Source organism: Catharus ustulatus, chromosome 1, assembly GCF_009819885.2.
Source record: "Catharus ustulatus isolate bCatUst1 chromosome 1, bCatUst1.pri.v2, whole genome shotgun sequence".
In the NCBI taxonomy this organism is placed as follows: Eukaryota; Metazoa; Chordata; class Aves; order Passeriformes; family Turdidae; genus Catharus; species Catharus ustulatus.
In genome coordinates this window covers 2,433,380-2,459,312 of record NC_046221.1, presented here as the reverse complement: position 1 = coordinate 2,459,312, position 25,933 = coordinate 2,433,380, and the positions used below count along the sequence as shown (strand labels likewise).

The 25,933-nt window shown below is 41.8% G+C and overlaps 1 protein-coding gene across 1 annotated transcript in view; it reads right to left on the bottom strand.

The window, feature by feature from the left end:
* Nucleotides 1-25,933, bottom strand: part of OBSCN (obscurin, cytoskeletal calmodulin and titin-interacting RhoGEF) — a 165,378-nt gene that overhangs the window by 45,033 nt on the left and 94,412 nt on the right. Inside the window, exons 62-85 of the mRNA XM_033070065.1 lie at nucleotides 24,340-24,612; nucleotides 22,469-22,741; nucleotides 19,764-20,051; nucleotides 18,035-18,307; nucleotides 15,654-17,009; nucleotides 14,838-15,116; nucleotides 14,382-14,460; nucleotides 13,914-14,032; nucleotides 12,872-13,069; nucleotides 12,451-12,483; nucleotides 12,264-12,362; nucleotides 11,612-11,830; nucleotides 10,800-10,866; nucleotides 10,673-10,692; nucleotides 10,240-10,368; nucleotides 9,391-9,530; nucleotides 8,803-9,003; nucleotides 8,387-8,469; nucleotides 7,809-7,982; nucleotides 6,255-6,414; nucleotides 5,716-5,832; nucleotides 4,312-4,476; nucleotides 3,116-3,274; nucleotides 1,205-1,382 (exon numbers count right to left, since the gene is read on the bottom strand). Coding sequence (XP_032925956.1) covers nucleotides 1,205-1,382; nucleotides 3,116-3,274; nucleotides 4,312-4,476; nucleotides 5,716-5,832; nucleotides 6,255-6,414; nucleotides 7,809-7,982; nucleotides 8,387-8,469; nucleotides 8,803-9,003; nucleotides 9,391-9,530; nucleotides 10,240-10,368; nucleotides 10,673-10,692; nucleotides 10,800-10,866; nucleotides 11,612-11,830; nucleotides 12,264-12,362; nucleotides 12,451-12,483; nucleotides 12,872-13,069; nucleotides 13,914-14,032; nucleotides 14,382-14,460; nucleotides 14,838-15,116; nucleotides 15,654-17,009; nucleotides 18,035-18,307; nucleotides 19,764-20,051; nucleotides 22,469-22,741; nucleotides 24,340-24,612 — 5,082 coding nt within the window. The remainder of the gene's footprint in view (nucleotides 1-1,204; nucleotides 1,383-3,115; nucleotides 3,275-4,311; nucleotides 4,477-5,715; nucleotides 5,833-6,254; nucleotides 6,415-7,808; nucleotides 7,983-8,386; nucleotides 8,470-8,802; nucleotides 9,004-9,390; nucleotides 9,531-10,239; nucleotides 10,369-10,672; nucleotides 10,693-10,799; nucleotides 10,867-11,611; nucleotides 11,831-12,263; nucleotides 12,363-12,450; nucleotides 12,484-12,871; nucleotides 13,070-13,913; nucleotides 14,033-14,381; nucleotides 14,461-14,837; nucleotides 15,117-15,653; nucleotides 17,010-18,034; nucleotides 18,308-19,763; nucleotides 20,052-22,468; nucleotides 22,742-24,339; nucleotides 24,613-25,933) is intronic.

Here is a 25,933-nt window from a genome sequence, read left to right as displayed (position 1 = left end):
TGAGGTTCAGAATGGAAAACTGAGCAGGAAATTTTAGCAGCTCAAGACTTTATGGGTGACATGCTCTCCTTGCTTGTCTGAGACTAAATTCAGTCTGTAACGTGTCTGTTGTTGGCTATGAAGTTAGAACATATAAAAAAAGGATCTTGTTGCTGATCTGGAATTATTTTAGACCATGAGTTTAATAAGTACATCCATTATTCAGACACCACACATCTATCACCGTTAAGATAATTCTTCAAATAAAATGCAGCCTGGATATCCAAACTAGCCTTCTGCTGGCGTCCTTACAATAAAATCTGTGCTTTCACTGAGTCATAGAGTGGTTTGAAAGAGACCTTAAAGATCACTGCATTCCACCCCCTGCAATGGGCAGGGACACCTTCCACTCTCCCAGGCTGCTCCAAGCCCCATCCAACCTGGCCTTGGACACTTCCAGGGATGGGGCAACCACAGCTTTGGGCAACCTGTTCCTTTATTAAGTGACTTTTTTTAAACCCACTTCTACCATACAAAATTATTCTGATAGTCTTCCTCACTGAAACACCTCACTAAAGGCACAAAAAGGAAGTGTTTTCAGTGTATATGGACTAAATCCAATGCTGTTCTGGCATTTTAAGATGCCAAATAGCCTTACACTATAGTGGACACTATTTGTAGCTTATGCCAGGAAAATAAAGATTTAATATCCCTGCTGACAGATTTTGTGGATTAAAAATTGCTGGAATCTCAAATGGCACTAATAATGAAGCCTTAATGACCAGTAAAAAATCCAAAGCAAACCCAGGTGCAAAGATAGAGCAGTGTAAGCCAGGAGATGAGTAAAGGGTCCAGAACCCAGAGAAGTCACAGGGTCATTTGTAGGGTGTGTAGGACTCTGGATCAGGGTGCAACCCCAACTCTCCCTGCCTTTCCTCTAGCAGAGCTGTTTCAACCCTCAGATCATCTTCATGGCATCTTCTGGACTCTCTGCAGCAGCCCCATGCCCATTTGGTATTGGAGACCCCACAGGACAGAGCACTGCAGGTGGGATCCCACAGGAGCAGAGCAGAGGGGCAGAATCCCCTCCCTGGACCCACTCCCACATTTAACGACCATAAACAGCTTCTCTCCCTCTTTATAATTTCCTGAACCAAGAAGACATCCAAGAAAAAAAAAAAAAAACAGAAAAAGGGAGGTTTGGGTTATCTCATGCCCCACTTACTCCAGATGGGCTCGCTGATGCGCTGCTGGATGCCCAGGATCTCCTTGACCCAGGAGTTCTTGATGTTGACGGTTCGCGCCTGCAGGAGGTATTTGCGCACCAGGTCCTCCCGCTCGTGCCAGATCTCAAAGGCTCGGTCATCCCCTTCCACCAGGTCATTCACATCTATGTTGTTCAGCTGAGCGACAGAAAGGGCAAAAAGTTGAAACACTAATCTTAAAGAAATTAGGATTTTAGTTAAAAGTTAGAAGAAACTGGGCTTGAGATAGTTACCTGAAACTTCAGTAATTGATTGCCTGTCAATGTTTGTTTGCTGAGCTGTGCTTGCAATGGGAAAGGATGAAACTGGTACAGTAATTTCACGATTATAAGCCACACTTCGGGTTTGGACCAAAATTTTAGTCAAAATGGTGCGGCTTATAATCATGAAATTACTGTAGTTAGGTCCAAAGAACACAAACAATTGCAACCAAAAACTCATTCTTTGCAAAACTGGAGTTGCCCCAAAAGCCATTTGTATTGTCATTGATAGAAAAGGTCAGGGTGAGGAAGACTCACCTTACTTTCTCCTTTTAAGACCCCTCCCCACAAAAACGACCCCAGACTTAATTCAAGTAGCCAACCACGCTGCTTAATTGCCATTCCAGCTAATTACCATGGGAAGTAGGGATGGGAGGGGCTGGTGTTATGAATGTGTATTTGTTTGAACCTTTTGTCAATAAATAGACTCTGTGATCACCTGTAATTCGGCAGTGTGTATTAGAGGGTTACCTCACACTGCTGCCCAGCACTGAATAAACATTCACTTTGTAACTTTAAATTGTTAGAAAGTCTTTTGTCTGTCACAGTTGAGTATTGGTGTTAGACCAATACTCATATTTTGGTAAATCAAAGTCACCACAAATCCTGCGTTTTTAGGAATTCTCAACAGCAGAAAGGGGCAATTTGCACTTTCCTCAAAGATTTTTCAGATCGCGTGAGCAACACAACGTGGTTTTGGCTGAAGAGCAGGCAGAGCTACTTTGAGTGTTATTTTCTCTGCTATGTTTGACTTTCTGGTTACTAAACTGACATTTTCCTGGGATTAATTTTTCAGGGAAACAATGTCCAGCATTAGAAGTTATCCCAAGGGTGGAACACACTGTTCCTGAAGGGTTGGGCCCAAGCAACATCAAAAAAAACCAAAAAAACAAGGAACAGCTAGTCTCTGGACAAAGCATGGAAATGCTTCCATTTTATTTTGCTTGGAAAATAAAATCTGTCCATGAATACTAATGAGGACAGAGATAAATACTTTCAGAAAGTCCTGTCTGGGCTTGGCCAAGAATTCCATGGGTTTTTTGGTTGGTTGGCTAAGTTTTTTTAGACTTGAGAATCTCCTGCCTTGTGAAAACTCTTTCCTCAATTTCTGTCAGTTTTAACCCTGAATGTCTGAAGATGAGTGGGTCAAATCCTCTGAATTTTTTCCATTTCTGAACAGGAATTGGTGTCTGGAAGGGACATAATCAGCAGACAGAACACGATGGAATTTAGCAAATAAGATTTCTTCTGATTTACTCCCAATATTACAGACTGCCAAAACCAGAGATTTATAAATGTAAGAAAATATTGTAGGCAGTAAAATCCACATCAATATAATATATTTATCCTGTCAATTAAATGAGGAAACAGAGATAAATAAATGCTTGTACTTGTAATCTGCTTGCTGCATGGTGAAAGTCCACCCTGATGGTTTCTGGCATGTTTAATGTTTCTGAGAGTTTTAAAAAAGATATTTTGGGATAAATATAGACTCTACTTGTGCTTCAAAGACTTTTTGAAGCAAAGGAATAGAAGAATGTCCAAGCTGGATATAAAAGTGAAGCTCTACTTGACAGAGAAATGCTTTATGTGAGGATGAAGTGCTCAGACCTTCATGATGTTCTTGAAGATGTAGCTGTAGGTGTCTGTCTTTGTGTCTCGCTTTGGTTTGCAGATCACAATATAATTTTTGAAGAGGAAAACATGTCTTTTGTGTCCTTTCCACGCCATTCGAGCTCCTGGAGCTCCTTCCCACACAATGAAGTGGCCCTGATAGGAAAAAGAAGGAAGAGCACATGGTGATACATCTGGAATAATTACCACAGGTAGGTCTCACCATTATTTTCCAGTGCCCAGATAAGAAATGTTTCAGGAAACATTTGCTGCATCGTCCCCTGATGTATCTCAGGTTTATTAAAGCACAGCAGATGGTTTCCAACACTAAAGATGACTCATCAGGCACAGCCACAGCCACTGGTTGCCATTACATCTTCATTTAAATGGTATTATTTGGTGCCAGAAAAATAGAGAGCCTTTGTCAGGCAGAAACACTCTTGGAAATATTAAAGGGAAATTTAAATTTGTGTTTTATACAGACACTTTATGTGATGATTTGGTCAGGAAGTATTTATTTCACATAGCTTCAAACACAGCTCCATTTGTGACATGGATTTCCCCTGGTATCTCCAGGGAGAAGGAAACATTTGAGGGGTGTGACTGGACACTTTTGGATGCCTGAATGTGGAGAGATGAATGCCCACCAAAACATCACAGTAATTTAACCTTACTACTCCACTCAGCAATACACCATGATTCCCACGGAAAACTTTGGATACAGACACAATAAATGAGTGGCCTGGTATAACACAGTAAATCTATAAGGAAACAGGGATTTGAGTGAGGGTGTTGGAATAGCTGGGTCATGTAAAAAGCCACACACTTCCTTCATGGGACAAACCTGGGGGAGCACATGGGTCTGTTGATACCAGTAACTCCAGGAACTGCCCCATGTTGCTTCTCAATAATATGAGAGGATGAGTTAAAACCCCTTTAGATCATTAGAGGCCCAGAACAATTTTATTCCTGCTTGATGAGCAGGTCACAAAGGCAAATGTGTGAATTACTCCATAAGAATCCATGCTCTGGTGTTTCATACCTCAGTGGAGCCAGAACACCCATTTCTGGACAGCAGTAAGTCAAATAAGCAAATCAGATATAATTTCTAAGATTTTCTTCTAAGAATTAAGGCTCCTCAGAAACTGGTGAAGGCACACATGGAGCCAAGAGCAACTGGAAACTGCAGTTACCTGCCGGATGGGCTCCCCAAGGCTTTCCAGGGTCCCTGGGTAATTCTCAATGAGTGAGACGTGCAGGTTGTTCTCTGCTCTTCGGGTCAGGGCAGACACAATGGCATAGGCCTGCTCCAGCAGAGTGCAGTTCTGGCTGTTTCTGGCCTTGTTTCGGATCAGTTCCTGGAGGTGAATTAAGAAAATATTAGTGGGCAATCAGAGAGAAAAAAAGCAGGTCCTTCAGAGCCAAAGAGATTCTCATTATCTGCTCTGACTTTGATCTCAGCCTTTTATCCCATTTTTTCACCACAAACTGCTTACGTAAAAGTCTTTTTTTCTACCTATTTTGCAGGTTTAAATCCTAACTGATGTAAGTATTTTCCTTATATCAGTTGGTATTAAACAAAGATAAAGTTGACACAAACACCAGATATGCTTCAGTGGTTGAAATCTAAAAATTCCAAAGTGATCCTAAATGTATGCATTGAATTTCTCTTCCTCTCACCCTCACAGTACCAGAGGACAAGGAATTCATGTGGCCATGCTGAGTCAACATTAGATTAATAAAAACAGAGGTTGGAAAAAATATGCAATGGCATTTTCCCTGCTCTTCCCACATTTGTTCCTGTTCCTCTCTTTCAGAAATGAAGGAATGGAAAATGCCTTTGCTTCTCCAAGAGACCCTTAAAAATGTTGGTGCTTGCGTGCAAGAAGTAGAAAGTTCTTCAAAATATTCAAACTGCTCATTTATACAACACTATAATACATAAATACTTTCCCATTATTATTTTCTTCCTGAATATGCTAGTGCTATTTCCCATTAAAATAATGTTTAAAATGCTGCTCTGAAATGTTTGGTTATGGTCTAAGACAGTAGGACAGATAAAAGTCTCAAAGACAAAATATTTCAGGGTGGCAGAAAGGAGCAAAACTTTTCAGAAAACAAGAATTTCATTTTACTGTAATGTCAGTATAAAACATAGGGAAAATAAGTGGTAAGTCATTATTTTAGATATGGAAACTGCTTATTTTTATAACATAAATGTTGCTGAGCTTGAAGCAAATTCATACCTGTCATCTATGTAGTCATATATTGTATTATACATACATTTATTATATATATTTATGAATAAATAAATATATAAATATTATATATACTTATTCTACATATTTATTATACATATATTTAAAGATAAAGTTCACTGAGCTTTATTGGGGTTGGATTCTGTGAACCTCTACCTGGATTTACATTTACAAAACCCTTTAGAGAACACCACCACTAGTGATGATTCATCTCTTTTTTACTCAAGCAGTTTTTAATTGTAGTTGCATCAGAAGGAAGCCAAGAAATAGGAAATAAAATCTTTTTCTGCACAAGCAACATATAGAGCAGAACATAAACCTGTAACAACATCTCTTTACCTTAATTATTGTCTGGTACTGCTGGATCCTGTTTATGGGTTTTTCCAGGTAGTGCTGCAGTGGAGGGATAAGTGGCTGTGAGGGATCCTCATTAGTAAGAAATTCATCTGTGTATCTCTGAAAAAACACATGGAGTAACAAGGAAAGGTTGTTACAAAGAGCAGTAGAAAAAATCCTGAGTAGAGAAATTGTTTCCAGAGAAATAAGATTTGCTTATCTATATTTATGATTTATGTGGTTCTCTTGGTCTTATAATGTGCTGACCTTTAAAATGTCCCTTAATTACAATTATATAAACATAGCCACACTCATGTCTATATAATCTTTATAATATTAATAAATGCACAAGAATATGGAAATATGTTCCCATATTTGCCATACTTTACAGAACAAGCTAGAAAGTGAACTAAAAATTGTTATATTTAGCAAAAGATATTACAAATCCTTTTGAGGTTCACATTTATGCTTAACAACTCCATTTCTTGATGCAGTGGGTTACAGGATGAATTTTCCCCAGGTGCTCTGGGCTCCTTCCTTACCTTGTAGAAATCCTGGACAGCTTTGCTGACCACAATGGACTCAGCCTGGACCCTTCCCACGAGGTACTGGATGTATTTGTTAAACTCTGCCTCGTGCTTGATGAAGCACATGGCCACGTCATCGTCGGTGTCACAGCCCTGCAGGCTCCGCAGGAACACACTGTGGGGACAAAGGACATTGAGGAATGAGGCTGAAGAACAGCCCCAGCAATCAGGAGATGTCAGGTTAAGGGAAATTATGGGGGTGGGAATTATGATCTCCATAAGGGATGTTGTCACGTTAAACTTCTCAGTGCCTCATCACAGTGCTATTCCTCTTGGCTGGAATGCCAGAGTAGGGATTTGGGACAAGGGCCTGGAGGACAGGACAAGGGGGAATGGCTCTAAACTGACAGAGGGCAGGGTTAGATGGGACATTGGGAAGAAATTCCTCCTTGTGGCAATAAGGAGACCCTGGCACAGGTTTTCCAGAGGAGCTGTGGCTGCCCCTGGACCCCTGGAAGGGTCCAAGGCCAGGCTGGATGGGGCTTGGAGCACCCTGGGGTAGTGAAATTCATGGATTCTGGCAGCAGTTTGACATGGATTAATATCTATGAAGACACCACTGAAGTGCCAGTCTTGCTGCCTTTATAACATAATTCACTGTTTCTCAGTTAAATTCATTTAAAAGAGTAAGAAATAAGCTGGAGGAGGCCTTGAAGCTCTGAAGGGATTATGGAAGTCCTAACCCTGTGCTATGATTTAATCTGTGCCATCATTTACCCTCCTGAAAGGAGCATCAATTCCCTTGCACCCCAGCACTGCCAGTGCTCCACACCAGGAATAATTTAAGAATAGTAGTAATAGTAATAGAAGTAATAATAGTAACAACACCACCAAAATAATAATAATAATAATAATAATAATAATAATAATAATAATAATAATAATAATAATGATAATAATAATGACTATAATAATAGTAATAATATGTTGGATCCCTGATAACTCTGAATTTTAGACTTTCTGTGCTGACAGGCACTGACCCCCAGGAGAACACTGTATTTGACCTGAGACCATGGAAAAGGCTTTCAAAATTGAACAATAAAACTAAGATTATGAGTGTGTAATTGGAATAAAAGTGTACAATATCACATAGCAAAAAACTTAAAGTTTAAGGTTTTAAAATATAGTAATATATATAAAACAAAATGAAAGTTTTAAGGCAAAAGCTAATCCTTCTTCACCTTCTTCAGGGGTTTGAGTAATATTGTGTAATTAGGTAAAAAAATCCACATTGTGAGCCACAAGTAGTTAGTTATTAAAATAAAAGTAAAAATAATTCAAGTAGCATTTCATGATTAAGCAGTCTACCCTTAAAAAATCTTGTAAAAAAAAAAAACTCCATTTTTTAGTTTGTTAACATGAAGTACTGTCAAACTCATAAATAAAAACTAATAAACATCTGAATCCAAACAAAAATTATTGTCGAACTCATTAAAAAAAAGCCATACTAATACTAATACTAATGATGTCACTCCTTGGTCTCCAATGAAGGCACTTGGGAACGCTCACCTGGAATGGAAGCGACCAATGTCATCAATATTCCTGAAGATGGTGGATTTCTGACTGGCAACAGCTCCTGGCACAGTGGGACAGGTCTCAGTGTATCTAAGGTGATGAGTCTGGAGGAACTGTAAATCTTGAATGTAATCTTCCTCTGAGATCAACAGCTCCTGAATGAGAACACTGAAAGGGAGACAGAGAAGCAGAAAAAAACCACAGAAAAATCATCACAATTGTCCTTGAAAGGTAAAGTAGAGATTTATGATCAGAGGAACTGACTCCTGGGTTCTGTTGAAAGATTTCCTCTGGGGATGGACGGATGGATGGATGGATGATGGATGGATGGATGGATGGATGGATGGATGGATGGATGGATGGATGGATGGAAGTGGCCAGTGGAAGCTGTCTCTGCCCATGGGACTCACTGACACTAGGTGGCATTTAAGGTCCCTTCCAGCCCAAACCATTCTAGGATTCTGTGATCTCTATTGCCTGCAATTTTCCTAGGCTGAAATCAGTCACAAAATACAAGTGGTTCAAAAGGCAGGAAAATTCAAAGGTGCAAATGCCAAATGACACGAGCTCACCTTAGCTTCCTTTTGTATTCATCTTCAGAAACAAACTCTCCAGGAAACTCTGGAATTTCTGTTGTTCCCCACTCTGGTGACAACTAAATATTAGGAAAAAAAACCAAAAATTTTTGTAAGTGGACAGTGCTTTTATCTATACATACTGAAGAATAGCTCTTGTGTTTACAATCCTGTTTAGTTTAGTAATCACTAAACCAGTGTGAAATTTCTTTTGTACTGGACAGTTTTTAGGTCTTTCCAATCCAGAAACCCCTGAACAGACCAGAAATATTGTCCAGTAAAAACATGAAAAAATAAAACCTTATTCCAGACCCCTTCAACAAGCTCCACCTCCAACACTCCTTGCAAAAGGGATGGCTCTAAACTGGAAACAAGACATTTTAAATGAGAAATAACCAAACGTGATCAGTCACCTTTAATTTCTTGTCCAGATAAGCTGGAGACACCCAACCCTGTCGAGAGGGACTCGATTTCGTGGGTTTAGTCCTGACCAGCCATTTCAGAGGATGAGCTGAATCCAGGACTTCCACATACTGTCCTTCCTTCAGGGTGATGGTCTCCTTGTCCGGCGCTGCGGGCACGTAGTCAGCAGTGACCATGTAGACATCAAAGATCTGCAGGGACAAAACCACAGACACTTTGTGCTCTTCATTTCCCTCATGAAGAACTTCCCAACAGGATTCCCCTGGCCAGCTCTATCCAAAATCAAGTTCTGACTTTCTCAAGTTCAGCCATGAAAGCAAGAACTGCCAAGTCATGGCTATGTTTTGACCATGTTGACTTGAATGACTTGTTCAGGATCACAGGGTGAGCATCAGAATTTGATTCTCTGTGCTCTGTATCACTAAAGCTACCAAATGCACCTACAAAATTGAATTACATCACAAAGAGGATGGAGATCCCTTTTGTAGATTGGTCATTCCGAGTTTAGTTTTCTCCTTGTTGATCACCCTAAGTTTGGTTTTCTCTTTGTGTCCAGCTGGTCCATGAAAATATCATACCTCCCCTCTGGAATCCCCATCTTCAGACTCAGAGGAGGATTCCTGAGCAATGGATGAAGGTCTGGATCGTCCATGGCGAGGAGATGCAGAGGGAGTTCTTGACTCATCATCACTTTCTGCACCCGGTACTCGAAGTTTGGCTGAAAAGCAGAGCCACAGCAAAGTGTTAAATAAGTATCCCCAGTTTAAATATGAACCAAATCTACTATAATTTTCCCAGAAAAGCATTCACAGTAATATTTAGTGTGATTTCCTATTGATATTTAGGATTAAATGAATAATTTGGATGTTTTAATTATATGGTGTTGCAGGCCTACTGCACATATTGCCACTGCACTGCAAGAATATTTGTTGGATTGTTAATGTCTCTATTTTTGCTCCAAGTTAAAATTTTTCTACAAGATAATCATGGCAACAAAAGCCAGAATTTTCATTCAACTCAACAAATCATTGGATTACTGCACAGCTAAGGGTTTTCAGTCTTTGATTTTAAAATTCCACTGTGAGCTAAAACCTGAAGATGTGTGAAATACAGAAAATAGGATTGCTTCCTGACTGAGGAGTGATGAATATCTGATGAACTCTAAATGCCTAAGATATGAAAAATAACCTTCTATTTTTACAATTTACTGTAATAAATTTTTTCCTAGTTCAAAATTCTAGACTGAGATATGCAGGTTGAATGGATATCTACTAAAATTTCTTACCCCTAAGAACTGACAAATGTTCATTTGCTTATATAGAATGATGATATCTCAAAACCTTAATGTTACTTATAATTAAACAACACCTAAAAAAATAGATTTTTTTTCCCTACTGTAATTAAACTATGTTTTCCAGGTTCCTTACCCTGAGTTATTTTTGCAGATACCATTTCTGAGATACGTGAGGTGAGTTTCTGGAAGAACTCTTCTGAGCCAACATCAGCTAATGAAATAGGGGTTTTGGGCACACCCTCTCTGCCAGCTTCAAGGTCTCCTGGAAAAAAGGGAATTTGTTATTAAGCTGGCAGTGTCATTGAAAATTCATCTCTTTTTGAGTATTAGAAGCTTCTGTGGAAGGAAGGTTTCATTTTCTTCCCTTCTTCTGTTTTTTAAACTGTGTTTGCTCTCAGTTCATCCCAGTAATTCACCCTTGAACAGCGAGCAGCCCTGAAAGATTCCAGCATTTCAGACAATTTCAAGAAAACTGGACAGAAATAAGCAGATGCATGAAATACATTGACAGTCTCAGCTGTAGATATTGAGGACAGGAAGAAAAGAGAGAAAACAGCTTCTCTTACCTTCAGAGGACTGAATAGTTCTGAAAAAAGAAAATAAAGTAGAGTTAAAAAACAGTAAAATGGGCAATAAGGAGAGCTAAATGAGGAGCATTCTCCTCATCTCCCTTCTGCACATCCAATCACTTACCCCAGCGTGGTCATGATGGCTTCTGACACCATCACACGCTCCTGGGTCAAGGTTTCAGACTCTTTCACTGCAAGATTGGGGTTTATCATTAGGGGACAGTAGGCACAGAATGTCCTTTTTCAGGTATTTAATGCAGCACATTTTCTAGACATGGATTACTGGGAGCACTGCTGGAATATACATTCACAATTCTGTGATGGTAATGGTTTCCTCCTCTCCCTGTTCATGGAAATTATATAATTGTGCCATTTCTCCACACTGCTCTTGGTGCAGTAAAAATGTGGGATGCATGGCAGGATAGCAGAGAAATTGAATCCATCACAGTTCTGCCCCTATTCCCAGCATATATTTGTTTTTCCCCCATCTTAATGCGTTAAAAGAGGCCTTGGAAAGCTCAACAAAAATCAAACAACTCTAATACAATCCAAAATACTTCAGCAGAGTGAAGCACACAAAATAAATTTTCAAAAGGTGACTTTTCCCAGTTGCTTTACCTTGCCTTTCTCTCATTTTTTAAAATTTTTGTTAATTTGTTTGCTCCTAAGACTTGCCTTCTGTTTACACAGAAAAAATACTGCAGTTAATACAAAACAGAGGCAGAAATCTAAAATATTATAGAAGTAAAGAACATAACAATTTGTAAGATAAGCAAAATCATGGCTGTTCTTGAGAAAATGCATTTTTCAGGATGTGATTAGATAATTTCCTTAACAGTCACACTTGTTTTGTTGGGTTTTTTCCTTAAAAAAAAAAAGGAAAAATGGATAAAATGGAAATATAGAGAAAGTTTCTGTGTTGTAGCAAAGATTTACCATCTGCAACTTCCAGGTTGGCAGTGCAGATGGACTGGCCAGCCTTGTTGGTGGCGATGCAGGTGTAAGCCCCACTGTACTTCTTCTTGACATCCAGCAGGATCAGGCTGTGGTGCATGTTGGAACTGGCGAGTTTGTACCCAGGAGTGTCTGGTTTGATCCACAGGATGTCTTCCCGAGACTCCTCTTTCATCCACGTGATTGTTGGTGGTGGATGTCCTAAAGGAAAATTGGTGCAAGAAGCTTTAATCTTCCTGTTTGTGTTCCTCCCTTAAAATATGATCCATTTTCTGATACTTTCCCAACAATAACAGGCATAATATGCAATAAAGGAGGATAAACCATTTTAAAGCACGGTGATAAAGACATTAAATCTTTCTGTAAAACCAAAATTGTCACCATACAATTAATGGTCAACATGCATCATATTACAAAGTGTCATTTTTCTCATTTTCACATAGAGAAAAAAGGAGGTGAAGAAAAACAAGATGTTTTACTGTGAAGTGTCCTTGTAAGAAGTGTAAACTGGGAGTGAAATCCCAGGCTTCAATACAGGAAATGAGGTTACAATGACTTGGGGGCAGGGAGAGAAGAATGTGCTGTGAAATTACACATTTCCAGTGTTATTCAGAGAGATGAGGTAACTGCTCACCTTCAACTTTCACAGATAATGTGATGCTTGCACCCTTTTTCACCTTCTTATTTGTAAATCTTTCAAGGAATCTTGGTGGTATCAGCTGCTCTTGGGAATCTGGAAATAATATTAGCGATGAAGCACAGTGAGTTTAGTCTGAAAAATTCCTGGGGCTTTTGTTCTCATCTGCTGTGGCTTCTCTCACCTGTTTTGGACGGCTCTTCTTTCTCATAAGGATCTGGAACACAAGGAGAAAAAACAACATGACAAATCCAAATAAGTGTCAATCCATGAGTTGCAGAAAAAAGCTCCTGCAGTGACTCCAGAGGAGATATTACACAGAAATATTGGTGTGATTTGTAAGAGTCCCTAAGTTTTAATGAAATGAACTTTTAAGGTTAATGAGGATGGGCATGTTCATGAGACAACAGTCAAACCACAGAGAAGTGTCATCATCCTCTTCTTAAACAGTAAATTTATAGGTGAACCAAGAGTCAAGCACATCATCTTTTACCTACAGACTTCCCCACCTCACCTGAGTTACTCTGGGACGTGTCCTCAGTAAAAAAACAACTACACAAAATGGTGAGAGCCTCTGGAACAGCCCAAACCAGAGCAATACCCACCTTTGACTACCAGCCTGGCAGAGGAGTACGCAGAGCCAGCAGAGTTGATGACAAATATCAAATACTGGCCGGCGTCGTCCTTGGTGACGTCGCGGATTTCCAGGGAGTGGAATTCCTGCCTGTCAGTCTTGAGGATACGATCTGAGGCCTTTAGGGGCTGCCCATTTTTGAACCAGTAGAGACGAGGCTGAGGGTACCCTGTGAGGAGCAGTTACAGACACAGAGAGCAAAGTTCATTTGCAACACTGATTTGGGAGCATCTTCAAGGGTTTTACAGGGCTCCTGTTTCAAGGGTTTAACCAATTAGGAATGCTTAAAAATGCATTAAATTCTATTTATCTACCAAAATTCTTTTTTGTCTCCTCAGTTTCTGGCCCTATCCATATTAGAGGTTGAAAAATTAACACTTGTGTCTGATTTGAAAGGTTCACAAGGAGAAATGTTGAAACCAAATGCATTCACATTATTTTTATAGACAGCAACAGGAGAAAACAGGAAAATCTCTTCCTCTCCCTACCAGAGTCAACACCAGAGGAATGTTTTTACAGTTTTTATGTTGTAGGAGCAACCCCTTAATGGAGGAAGGCAGGCCCAGGACTGCTTCATTTATTGAAGAGAATGAAGAAGACGGACTTTATTTTTATTAATATTATTATTTTCTTATGATTATTGTTAATACATTATACTAGATGTAGTTATTTATATTATACAAATATATTTAATATGTAATGATAGTTGTTAATAGTGGTAATAATAATGTCAAGATTATTATTCCTTATTGCTCCTGCACTCAGAGAAATCCAGAATTCAGTTTTTAGAAGTATATGCCTGCCATTATGCCTGGATATATGGACACAAAATGAGGCAGTTAATCTGCCTGAGTCTGCTGCAGCAGTCCCTGTTCAGCAGCATGAACACATTTGTGCAAAAGTGGTGCAAGGTGCTCAGCCCTGGGTCACAGCTGCAGAAGAGCACCTTGGAAAACCTTGTCCAGCACTGATATCAGACCTGGAAAACTGAAAACACCGTGGGATCCACTCACCTTTCACCTTCAGGTGAAATTTAGCCAGTGATGCTCCAGGTGCCACATGAATATCATGGAGCTCATCAAAGATCTGGGGCAGCTGCTCCTCCTCAGTGGTGGATTCCTCCTGCTCTCGGCTAGGCAGCAATTGGAATTAGAAAGAAGAAAATCAGGATGCCAGGTAGGAGTTAGGAATCAGAATGACCTGTTTCAGGTAAACTCAGGGCTTTGGCAACCCTAGAACAGACTCAGAACCTTCTGAAAATAAAAGTGACTCCTTGAGGAAATACTCCAGCTTGCCTGAAGGCTCCAGAGCAATCTGCCCATGATAAATGTGCAGCTTTTGCAGTTCTTGCATCTCAGCTGGGCTGGATGCTCCTTTGTGGCATTAACCTGGCCCTGCTCAACGCAGCAAACCCAGCCCTGACATAAATACACAGATTGTCTCACTGAGTCAGGGGCTACAGCCAGAGCTCCATGTTTTACCTTGAAATATATTCCTTGGCACTGTAGTAAGATGATGTCTCTGTTGCATCTGCTGCTGTCTCATAATCTGTGCTGGTCACTGTTTAATGGAAAAAAGATAGATCTTGAGTAATCTGAGCTTTGAGACTATTTTTCTTAAATAGTTCTTACTGATTTTAGTTCCCTTACTAATTTGAGTGACAGGCAGGTGGATTTTATATTGTACTACAGCAGGATCCCACATGTCCCTGGATTATAGAAAACACCCCTGTACACCCCAAAAGCTTTGCTCTGAACCTTGCCTTGGAGTTCCCAAAACCCAGCTGAACCCAAGAGGTTCAGAAGCAAAAATTTTGCGGCCAAACCATTTTTATTTAAAACGTAAATCGTGCTTTCCTTGGGGGTGGGCGACAAAAAATAACCAGGTCTCAGCAGAACTCCCTTCCTTGTTTTTTCTACGGTGATTTTGAGACTTACAGTCCACACGGAGCTCAGCCTTGGTTGAGGCCACCCCCATGTTGTTCTCGGCGAGGCAGCGGTACACGCCCATGTCCGTGGGCACCACGGCAGTGATGATGAGCTGGTGACACCCTTCCTGGTCCTCGTTGATCATGTAGTGGTCGTTTTCTTCAATGGCCTTGCCGTCCTTGAACCAGCGCACCGTGGGCAGGGGTTTGCCGATGACGATGCAGTCAAAGCTCACTGGGTACCCATCCTGGACCTCTTGGTTTTGGAGCTCGGTCATGAACATGGGGGCTAAAGTTGGGGTGGTTGGAGAGGAGAAAGAAAAGTTTGGTTCTATCTAAATATATATTTAGACCCCCACTACCCAGATTTCAGTTTTTTATTGCAGAGTAATATCTTTTGTCTAGAAAAGAGTCAAGAAACTGCCTAGCACTATGAAGATATTCCATCAGCACAGCAATACCACAGCTGCCAACTGTATATGTACATGTATATCCCTGCTTCTCTCCTTGCCAAAATGTCTTGTCTCCCTCAGAGCCATTCTAAACCCTACATAATTCATTTAAGTACAATAATCATAGTATTTATGGTCATGTTATTGTAGGTGACGTTTCTAGCTTGAAAAGGGGCTTCATAGACATCAATACATCACCAATGTGCCACCTCTCCCTCAAAATGAAAAAGACTTAAAAAGTCATTATTTTAGGTTTTCATAAAAATATTGTCACCAAATTAGAAAAAAATTAAGTTGCTTGAGAGTGAAAAAATGATATTGTGACCTGTTCCCACTGTCTTTTCCAAGGAATAAACAAGGTTTGCTTCCCTTACCTGTGTCAGAAGTCAGCAGAGGTGGTGGAGGTCTCGCTACTGCAGGTGCAAACTTCCCAAGGGTGGGAGGTTGTGCCTTCCCAATGCGCAATTCGATTTTTTTCGGGCCTTGCTCCAAGATATCAATCTCCACAGGAATTCCCATAGCACCAAACATCTCTCTGAACCGTGTGGCAGCCGTTTTGGCCTCAGAAATGATTTCGAACTTGATGTAGATGAACTGGTCATCCTCACGGTACGTCTGGTGGTCAACCACATCTATATCCCCTTCATCTGCGCTGACAAAGAGCTCTTCCTCCACATCAGAGATCTCTGTGGAGATCTTGGCCCTGAAGAGCCTGTGCAGTCTCCTCCCTGCTTTCCGGAACGCATCATCCAGCTCGCTGCCGGACGAGCTCTCTGTCTCGCTGTCAGTGCTTTGCTTGTTCCGCTTCTCCTTGGGAAGGACTTGCGGCTCCTGAGCGCCAACCACCACCTTGGCGCTGTGTGAGACCTTTCCAAACTTATTGGACGCCTCACAGGTGTATTTCCCTGCGTCCTTCCTGTCCAGGCCGGCGATGATCAGGGAGCAGGTGCCGTCGCTGTAGCTGTCGATGTGGTAGTAGCGACCGTCCGAGAGCTCCTTCCCGTCCTTCAGCCACCGCACGTTCATGTCGGTTTTGCTGTGGGCAACACACTCCAGGTGCAGGGTGCTGCCAGGCTCGCCAGAGAAGTCCTTGAAGGTCTCAGTAAACACCGGGCACTCTTGTTGCTTGATCTCTTTTCTGACTTTGTAGCCTTTGAAAGCAGCTTGGATCTTCACAGCTGCCTTGTTCATGGAGGGGTCGTCTAAATCTGGCAGCTCTGGTTCGGCTGGCTGAGCAGCTGTGGTGGCCACGGTGGTTTCCACAGTGGATGTTTCCCACTGTTTCCATAACTTTCCTGTGGAGCTGGACTGAACCTTGCTGGTGACACTGATGGTCTTCTTGCCAGCTTTCTTGAGGTAGTTTACTAGGGAAGGAGTCCCAGCTCTAGACTCATCATCAGAGCTCGTGAAAGAGAAATCTGCCTCTCCCGTCCTGGCCAGCTCGTCACACGTGGAGTACTCCTCTGAGTAGTAGTGAGACATCTCTGCTTCCTCCTTCCTCAGCTTCTGAAGCTTCTCCTCCTCCTCAGGCAGCTCGCTGATGGAATCCAAGGTGGGCTCCCGGCTCATACGGCGTTTCTTGGCCAGGGCTTCCCACAGGAGGTGAAGATCTCCCTCCTGGGCAGCTTCAGGGGGCAGGCTGGGCTGGACGTGTCCATCCACCAGCTCTTCAGCCTGGCTGGCAGGGGGAGCTTCCCTGGCAATCTCCTTCAGCATCGACACGGTGGGAACTGCAGGGAATTAAACAGACGAGGAGTTAAATATCTGTGAGTTTTGAGAAAGCACATGGAAATGCTCTACAGGAGAGTCTCAGTGGCATTTAACTAAATGTCATACTGAGAATAAAATGGGAATTTGCAGAGTCACAGAATGGGGAAGGTTGGAAGGGACCACTGGATATCACCATTCCAACCTCCCTTCTCAAGCACAGTCCCCTAGATCACATTATTCAGTGTCCAGATGGATTCTGAATATCTCCAGAGAAGGAGACTTCACACCCTCTCTGGGAAGTTGATATTACTGAATCTGGTCCTGGTGAACTTGTCCTAGCTGACCATTCTTTGAGGAGGACGATGGACCACATCATCTTCAGAAGGTTTGTCCAACCTCAGAAATCCTGTGATTCTACACATGCACTTACAACTTTACCCAAAAAACGTTTTTTTTTTTTTTTAAATTCCTTGCACATTTGAACCCAATAAATAGATTTCTGCCCTTTTAAAGGTTGCAGTTGATGAACTGGTTGTTAAGACTGCCAGTGGAGCCTGGAAAGCTATCCAGGCTTATCCTATCTCCCAGGGCTTCCCTGTCTGTCCTGAACAGATCTCCAGGGGCTGTGCTGGGAGCTGAGACTCCCATCTCACATGGACACACCTGCTTGGTTAGATGTGCCTGAGTCTGGAGGTGTCTGGGACACATTCACATGCCTCTACCTGTTGCCCAGTCCCTTTTGAGATGCTCCAGGTTGTCTGGGATATCCACAGAAAACCCTGAAGCATCTCAAAAGGCACAAAAAACTCGTGGAGAGACAATAGTCACAACTTAGCTACCTGTTTCCAGAAACTCTGCTCTGAGTTACTCAAAACAATTTGGGATGCAGGAACATACTGGGCAATGCCAAACAGGAAAATAACAATTCCTTTTGGATTGTTATCACAGCTTGTAAAAGAAAATTAATTCCAGTCCAAGCTGTGGAGATGCCCCTGGATGTCCATACCAGACCTGATTTTACACCCCAGCATTGCCCACTCCATACCTTCGAGACACAGGCTGGCAACAGATTTCACTTCTGGAGAAGCCATGCAGGTGTAGCTGTCCTGATCCTCAGCTTTAAATCCACGGATGACGAGGATCTGCTTTGCTCCATCAGAGAGGATCTCGTATCTCCCTCCAGCTTTTATTTGCTCTTTTCCCTTGAACCAAGTCACTTTCTCCTCGGGTTTACTTGATAATGTGCACTCCAGGCGAGCCAGCCCTCCCTCCGAGACAGATCCTCCCACCAAAGGTTGGGTGACTGTAACTGGAGGCTCTGCAATTACAAAAATAAAGTGAATTAACACAAAGGACAAATTGTCATCTGGCTTTATGGCACTCCACTCCATAAAATACACAAGCATTCCATCCATAATTTACAGATTTTTCAGCTGTTGTAGACAACCAAAGGAAAAAAAATTACTGGCAGCATCCAAAGTGTGCACTTCCAAAGATAACATCAAAACAACTTTCCAAGCTCTCCCAGTGCTTAAACCAGCTCCATCCAAACATATACATGCAGAAGTGGTTGCATTTTCCACATTCTTGTGTTTGTTTGCTGGTCTTCATTTACCCATCACCAGCATAAAAGTTCTACAGTTTTCTAGGTCTTAAATGGTTTGAAGGGAAGGAGTTGTGATGTGAGACCAAAAAAGAAACAATAAATAGTATGAAAAGAGATTATTCAATGAGGCATTCATCAATGCCTTGAAATAAATAAAAAAATAAGATATATATTTATGCTATCTTAGGAAGAGTAAAAATTATCAAAAAACATAAGTAATTTAAAACCAAAAATTCTCTGCATCTTCTTTGCTTTGGAAGGAGTCTCCCAATGGAATGTTGTTTTTACAACTATGATAACTTGAAGAAAATGACATTAAACTCAGAGATGCTGACGGGGATGTAAAAGACAGTGCTGGGCTCCCAAAAGCAGCACATCCCTCAAGGTTACCTTCCTCTCTGCACAATTCACCAGGGTAAGAGGATTGCTGCCCAACTGTTGTTGACAAAGTCAGCATCTGCAGAGTCATCAGGTTCCAGCACTGGCAGCAGTTATTGCTGCAAAAAAATGTCATTGTGGGCCTGAACCTTAAGCAAAAGAATATTTTTTAATCATAATACTATTTTGAGGAATTTAGGTCAGCGATACCAGAGAAAGAGTTGCAAGAAAAGAAAGACTGAGAGACTCCCCATCCCACTGTAGCTTCCAAAGTTTCACCATCATACAGCAAGAAACTGTGTTCTCCAGCATTTCTTTGTGGGGATTCTTGAAAAAGACACATTAAAAAAAAACAAAAAAAGAGAAAGATGGGTGAAGAAGACAACGCTTCCCACCCACAGTCACGGTCTTGGTTACCCCAAACACATTCCAGCATGCCCTTTTTCACTCATTCCATCCTAGCTCCACCAGAAAAGACATTCCTGGTGACTGACCAACACATGGATGCAGTTCCAGAGACCCACGGTGACAGGCCAGCACATGGATGATGCAGTGCAGCCTGCTGGATGCAGTTTGGAGGAAATCAGTGCTAAAAACACAGCAGTTTTTGTTCACAGCAGCCCAGAACAACTTTTTTATCCCAACCTCTTCCTCCTCTATTGTGTTGGCAGCCAAGCACTGACAGATACTGCACTGGGAGATGCCTGGAGTGGGTGAAGCAGGCATGCCATGCAAAATGCAGGCTCTGCAGGAGCTTGCAGTCCTCCCTGGGGCGTGTGTCCATCCTCACCTAACTTCACCATCTGGGGGAAGTGCACCGCCTCGCTGGCCCCAGCTGCGTTTGTGGCCGACACCCGGAATCTGTAGGGCTCCCCTGGGGCCAGCCCTTCCACGGTGAACTCCGTGTTCTGGATGAGGCCCTCGCTGCAGGACTGCCAGCCAACTCCTGGGATTTTCCTCTCCACCTTGTAGCCCAGGATGTGCTGGCCACCGTCACCCGGCGGTTTGTGCCAAGACAGAGTGACAGAGTGGCTGCTCTGCCTCAGGACTTGTGGCTCTTCAGGTGGCTCAGGGAGGGCTGGGGGCACAACAGAGGTGCTGTGATGTATGATGGGAGCAGCAACACTCCATCCCAAAACACCCAAGGACCTTCTTCATCCTAGAACACCCAAGAGTCTTCTACATACTAAAACACCCAAGGGTCTTCTGCATTCTAAAACACCCAAGAGCCTTCTTCATCCTAAAAACATCCAAGGGTCTTCTTCATCCTAAAACACCTAAGAGCCTTCTTCATCCTAAAAACACCCAAGAGCTTTCTTCATCCTAAAACACCCAAGGGACCTCTTCATCCTAAAAACACCCAAGAGTTTTCTTCATCCTAAAAATACCCAAGAGCTTTCTTCATCCTAAAACACCCAAGAGCTTTCTTCATCCTAAAACACCCAAGGGCCCTCTTCATCCTAAAACCACCCAAGAGTTTTCTTCATCCTAAAACACCCAAGAGCCTTCTTCATCCTAAAACCCCAAGAGTCTTCTTCATCCTAAAACACCCAACAGCCTTCTTCATCCTAAAAACACCCAAGGGTCTTCTTCATCCTAAAACCCCAAGAGCCTTCTTCATCCTAAAACCCCAAGAGCCTTCTTCATCCTATAAAAACCCAAGAGTCTTCTACATCCTAAAACAAGCAAGAGCCTTCTTCATCCTAAAAACACCCAAGAGCCTTCTTCATCCTAAAACACCCAAGGGTCTTCTTCATCCTAAAAAAACCCAACAGCTTTCTTCATCCCAAAACACCCAACAGCCTTCTACAAACCATGAGGAAGCAAGCACAATGGACTGAGTATTCCTGTTGTAAAGCTGAGTGTAAAGCCATCATAAAGTCCTGACCATGAGTACCTGGGCACCACTGATTTATCCTTGTCTGCCCTGATCTGTGCTGCCAATGACAAATGTTGATTTTCCAACTCTCATCTCGTGTAATTAATGTCTTGTATTGCCTTTGTCCCATCAAGCTCAAAATAAAGATAACCCTACACAGTCTGTATCATCAAGGAATTTAGCTGAAAATTTCAAGCATGTTTGAGCCTTGATTGTGTTTATTTTTTGCCTGGCTTTAATTGAAATCAAGTTATTATATCCTAAAGAATAACTAAAATATTTTAATAATGAGTCATTCCACTTCTGTGTAATTGCAGTATATGCCACAGCATCAGGCAAAAAAAATAAATCATATATAATGGCAATGATCTGGTGTCCTACTGTCCATGATCATAGAATGGTTTGGGTTGGAACCTTGAGGATCATCTAATCCAAATCCCTATACTCAGTACACTGGAAAATTTTCCTTGCTTACAACACATTTTGGCCTCAAGGACAGAAATAATTCTTTCAGTCTTGAGTTCAAGCCATTTACATTGTAAATGACCAGTCACAATATACCAATCCAAAGAATTAAAGGCAAAGATGGTCAACAGCCAGATCTTTAACTCTGGACACCACAAGAACAACATAAAATCTTTTCAACATAAAATCGTTGTCAGCTAGATTTCATACAGAAAAATCTGTCAGCAGTAAGAGTATTTTATTTTTATCTAGAAGTTCATTAAATATAAGTACCTAAAATTAGAAAAAGCTGATTTAAATCAAACATCCTTCTGGATTTTTTTGTTATTATTGTGGTGGAAGTGACTGGAATGTGTGACAGATCCCTTAAGTCTCAGAAATCATTAGACAGAAACTGTCTGTAGTCATTTAAAGGATAGATGGTCCACCAGTGACTCCAGCATCTCAGCTACAGCTAAAATACATTGAATTATTTCGTAACCATCACTGGGATGGTGCTGTGTGACCACTGCTGGGTGACCCACCTGTCCCACTGTGGGAAGGAGGCAGATCTGGGTGCCAAAATGGACACTGACATGTCCTTATCCAGCCTGCTCCACCACGGAATTAGGGAATTATCATCTTCCCTGCTTAACTACTGACTCTTGTGTCTTTGCAGCAGGAGGTGTGTGCTTCATGGGTGTCCCCCACTTGAAGGTTTTAATATGCTACTCATTAATCTGGAAAATGGTTGTCCTGCACCTGAGCTGATTAGCAGATTCCAAAGATTCCTCTGCTGTCCTGGGTAATTTCCCCACATGGACACTAGCTCAGCTCCCTCCTGTGCCCACATTTGCCAAGAGTGAAGTTGAACTCTGAGAACGTTGATTTTTGTTAGAGCTTATGTTACATTTTACAAAAAACTGCAGCTAAAGAGAGTTGGGGAGCATCTCTACCATCACTAGCCTAATACATTTTTCTTCTGATGAGGTGGATTAATTCTGTTTGAAGAACAAGTTGCCAGTAGTGTCTTCTCAGCCTAAGAAAACCATTCTGGGACATGTGAGGCAAAGTGGAAAAAATCAGCATGAAGTTTGGGAAATTCAGTGTTGTAGCTCAATACCAAAATTTGATATTTTGAGTGCCCCTGGGCTGGAACAACACACACTTACCTATCACAGAAAGCTTGGCTGTGGAAATGGCCTCCCTGGAAGCAAAGGTCACTTCTCCAGAATGATGCAGCTGGGCTTTTTTCAGAATAAGTTTGTACTTGTTTCCATCTGCTTGTACCTCCCAGTCCTCACCTGACTGGATCTCTACGTCATTACTGTACCAGGCCACTTCATTAACTGGCACAGCTTCACTCAGGACACAGCTAAATGTTGCTTTTTCCCCCAGAGCCACTTCCACATCCGTGAGGGGCTGCAAGAACTGCAGGCGCCACCCTGTAGATTAAAACCAGTGATCAAGCCCTCAGTTACAGAAACAATCAGAGATTTTGTGAATATCTGTGCTGAAGTTCTGAACAGCCAGACCTTGGAGACCAAGGAGATCATTAAAAGGTTTATGTAACTATCAGAATAGAAGGTTTAGAATCACAGAATGGTTGGTTTGGGAGGGACTTTAAATCTCATTTTGTTGCACCCCTGCCTTGGGCAGGGACACCTTCCACCAGTTGCTCCAAGACTCATCTAATCCATAAGTGAGGACTGATCTCTGCTTTTGTACTCTTACTTTCTTGTACACGAAGGGGTTCTGGTCCCCACTGGAGCCTTCAGTAATAGGAGTTAAAAAAAAAAAAAAAAAAAAAGGAGGGAAATAGATGCCTTAAGTTTTTTCTGTTCTGCTTGGGTGTGCAGCTTTTAATTTTATATTAAGAATTACCAGGATCTTTTCACAGGGTGGTGAAGACAAAACACATCCTATTGCAGCTGAGACTCAAGGACAATCTCTTCAAACTTCAGGCCCTAAGCATGAACAGTGTGAAAAGAGGAGAGCAGACAAGCAAGGAAGATGAAACTTCATTATTTGAGTTATTAATTGGACAATTGACTCCTGCATGCAAATGGACTAAAACCTATAAAAATGTGAGCTCTCATGACCAAGCCCCTTTTTTTTTTTTACAACTGTGGCACTGGTAGTGCCAGGGTGTGGCTTTTGAAGGTCCCTTAGTAAATATCCATTTTATCCCTCTCAACTCTGTCTGGCCTCCGTTCCAGTTCTCTAGGCATCAACAGCATAAAGCAAAAAGACACAGAGATAATATGGTTGCTGATAAAACCGTCCTCTCTGAAGCCCTGATGCCTGTAAACACAACCAAACTCATCAGAATTATGACAGCTCTGAGACATTCATTTGCTGCTAACTCAGTGCCAGCTGGTCCTGCTTACAAACCCTGTCACATCCTACAGAACAAGAGAAAAAGGAAATTGTAAAGCATCATCCATTTAGGGGTGAGAGAATTGGATTTTTTCAGATTTTTGTTTTTCAGGGGAAACCAAAAGGCTTTGGGATGATCTAATTTGAACCTTCCAGTGAAGGGAGCCGACAAGAGAGATGGGGAGGGACTTTTTACAAGAGCATGGAGTGACAGGACAAGGGGAATGGATTCAGATGGGCAGAGAATTGGTTTACATGAGATATTAGGAAGAAATTTTTCCCTGTGAGGGCACCCAGAGAAGCTGTGGCTGGCCCTGGATCCCTGGAAGTGTCCAAGGTGAGGTTGGATGGGGCTTGGAGCAGCCTGGAATGGTGGAAGGTGTCCCTGCCATGGCAGGGGTGGCACTAGATGATCCTTAAGATCCCCTCCAACCCAAATCCATTCTGTGATTCTGTGGGTGAGTGGTGGGCTTGGCACAGTTGGGTTAAAGGTTGAACTTGATGACCTCAGAGATTTCCCAGCCTGAATGATTCTATGATTTATTGTGTGGTCAGAACATTTAGGTAAGAGACAAACAACAAATGCAACGTGCTATATTTTCCTGGTTTCTTTCCCCTTTCCAACCAAAAACTGAAGACTTCCCCTGCCCCAGCACTGAGTTACCTTTCACAGTGAGGAAGGCTGAGGTCACCGCGTCGCTGCACATGAAAGTCACCCTGCAGCTGTCCTGGGCAGTTAAATTCTTCAGCAGCAGGATATGCCTGAGTCCATTCTCAAAATAAACCATCTCAGTGTTTTCTGTGGTTTTGGCAGGTTCATCGTCAATCAGCCAGTTGTAATTGTAGGTCTCAGGTTTGGAGAGGTAACACTCGAACAGGGCTTCCCCTCCTTCCACAGCCTCCACGTTCTCCAAGCCCTGCACAATGCTGTTCTTGGCTAGAAAAGAAGGACAATTAACATTATTAATTATTTGGCCATATATCTTGGAGCACTGGATGATTCCCACTGCTGCAAAGCTGATGGAAAAATGAGATAAACTGCGCTTGTAGGTTCAATTGTTGATTGCAACCACGTTCTAACAAAATATGATACAAAGATTTAAAGACAGCTTAAAAGTAATGATATAGAGCCTCCAGCATTTCATCTATAACCTCTACCATTTCACCCAGATTTCCTCAAAAAACATGATTTTTTTAAATAAAGAAAAAAAATTGTTATATTTGTATGAATCAGGCCAACAGTCAATAGAAGGCATAGTTCAGGAATATAAAGTGTAACCAAATTCCTTTTGTCCTGTGACAGGGAATGTTTCCCAAAGATTTTCCAGACATCACAATTATCATCATGATTGGAGAGATGTGAATCCACTGACAGCTTATGATAAAATCCTACTACTTTTCTTGCAAAGCAAATATAAGATAATATTATGGCTGGCAAAGCTATAGTGACGATTATCTGAGATAATTCTGCCTCTAGGAATCACACAGAAGGTCAAAATCTCTGTCAAGATTACTTTAAATAGTAAATTTCTGAATTATTGCAAAAGTTCTGTGACATTTAGGTTTATTTTCCCATGCTGTGTGGTGAGTTGTGGGGTCAGAAACATGCACAAACCTCCACACTCCAGTCATGCATCAGCTGGCACCTGGACAGGAACAATTAGCTCGATGCCAAATTAAATGTGGGCTGTTGCATGTGGGTATAATTCGTGCTGCTACAGGGACAAATGACATGCACAAGGGTGGGGACACACAGTTGAGTAAATACATTTTACACAAATGTCATAAAACAGTCAGCATGATTTGTGTTGTGAACCAAGACCCCAAGACATCCCTGTTTAGATCTCTACAGATCATCTGGAACTGTGCTCAGCCAAAAAGAAAATATTAAAAATAAATAAAATGTTAAAAATCTCCAAACTGAGCCATTTGTTTAATGGTAAAAACAAACAAAAATACCAAAAAGCAAAAGCTACTACATATTTATGAACTCATTAGTAATTCCAAGGTGCCCAGAGATGATGTGTGTGGACTCCCCATCCCTGGAGGTGTCCAAGGTCAGTTTGGATGGGGCTTGGAGCAACCTGGGATAGTGGAAGGTGTCCCTGACCATGGCAGGGGATTGGAACTGCATGACCTTCAAGGTCTTTTCCAACCCAAACTATTCTGAGCTTCCATAATACTACAAAAAAACCCTGAATTTTATAAGATTCATACTTATGGAGAACAATGTGGGGGGTTGCAGACTCTTCTTGTAG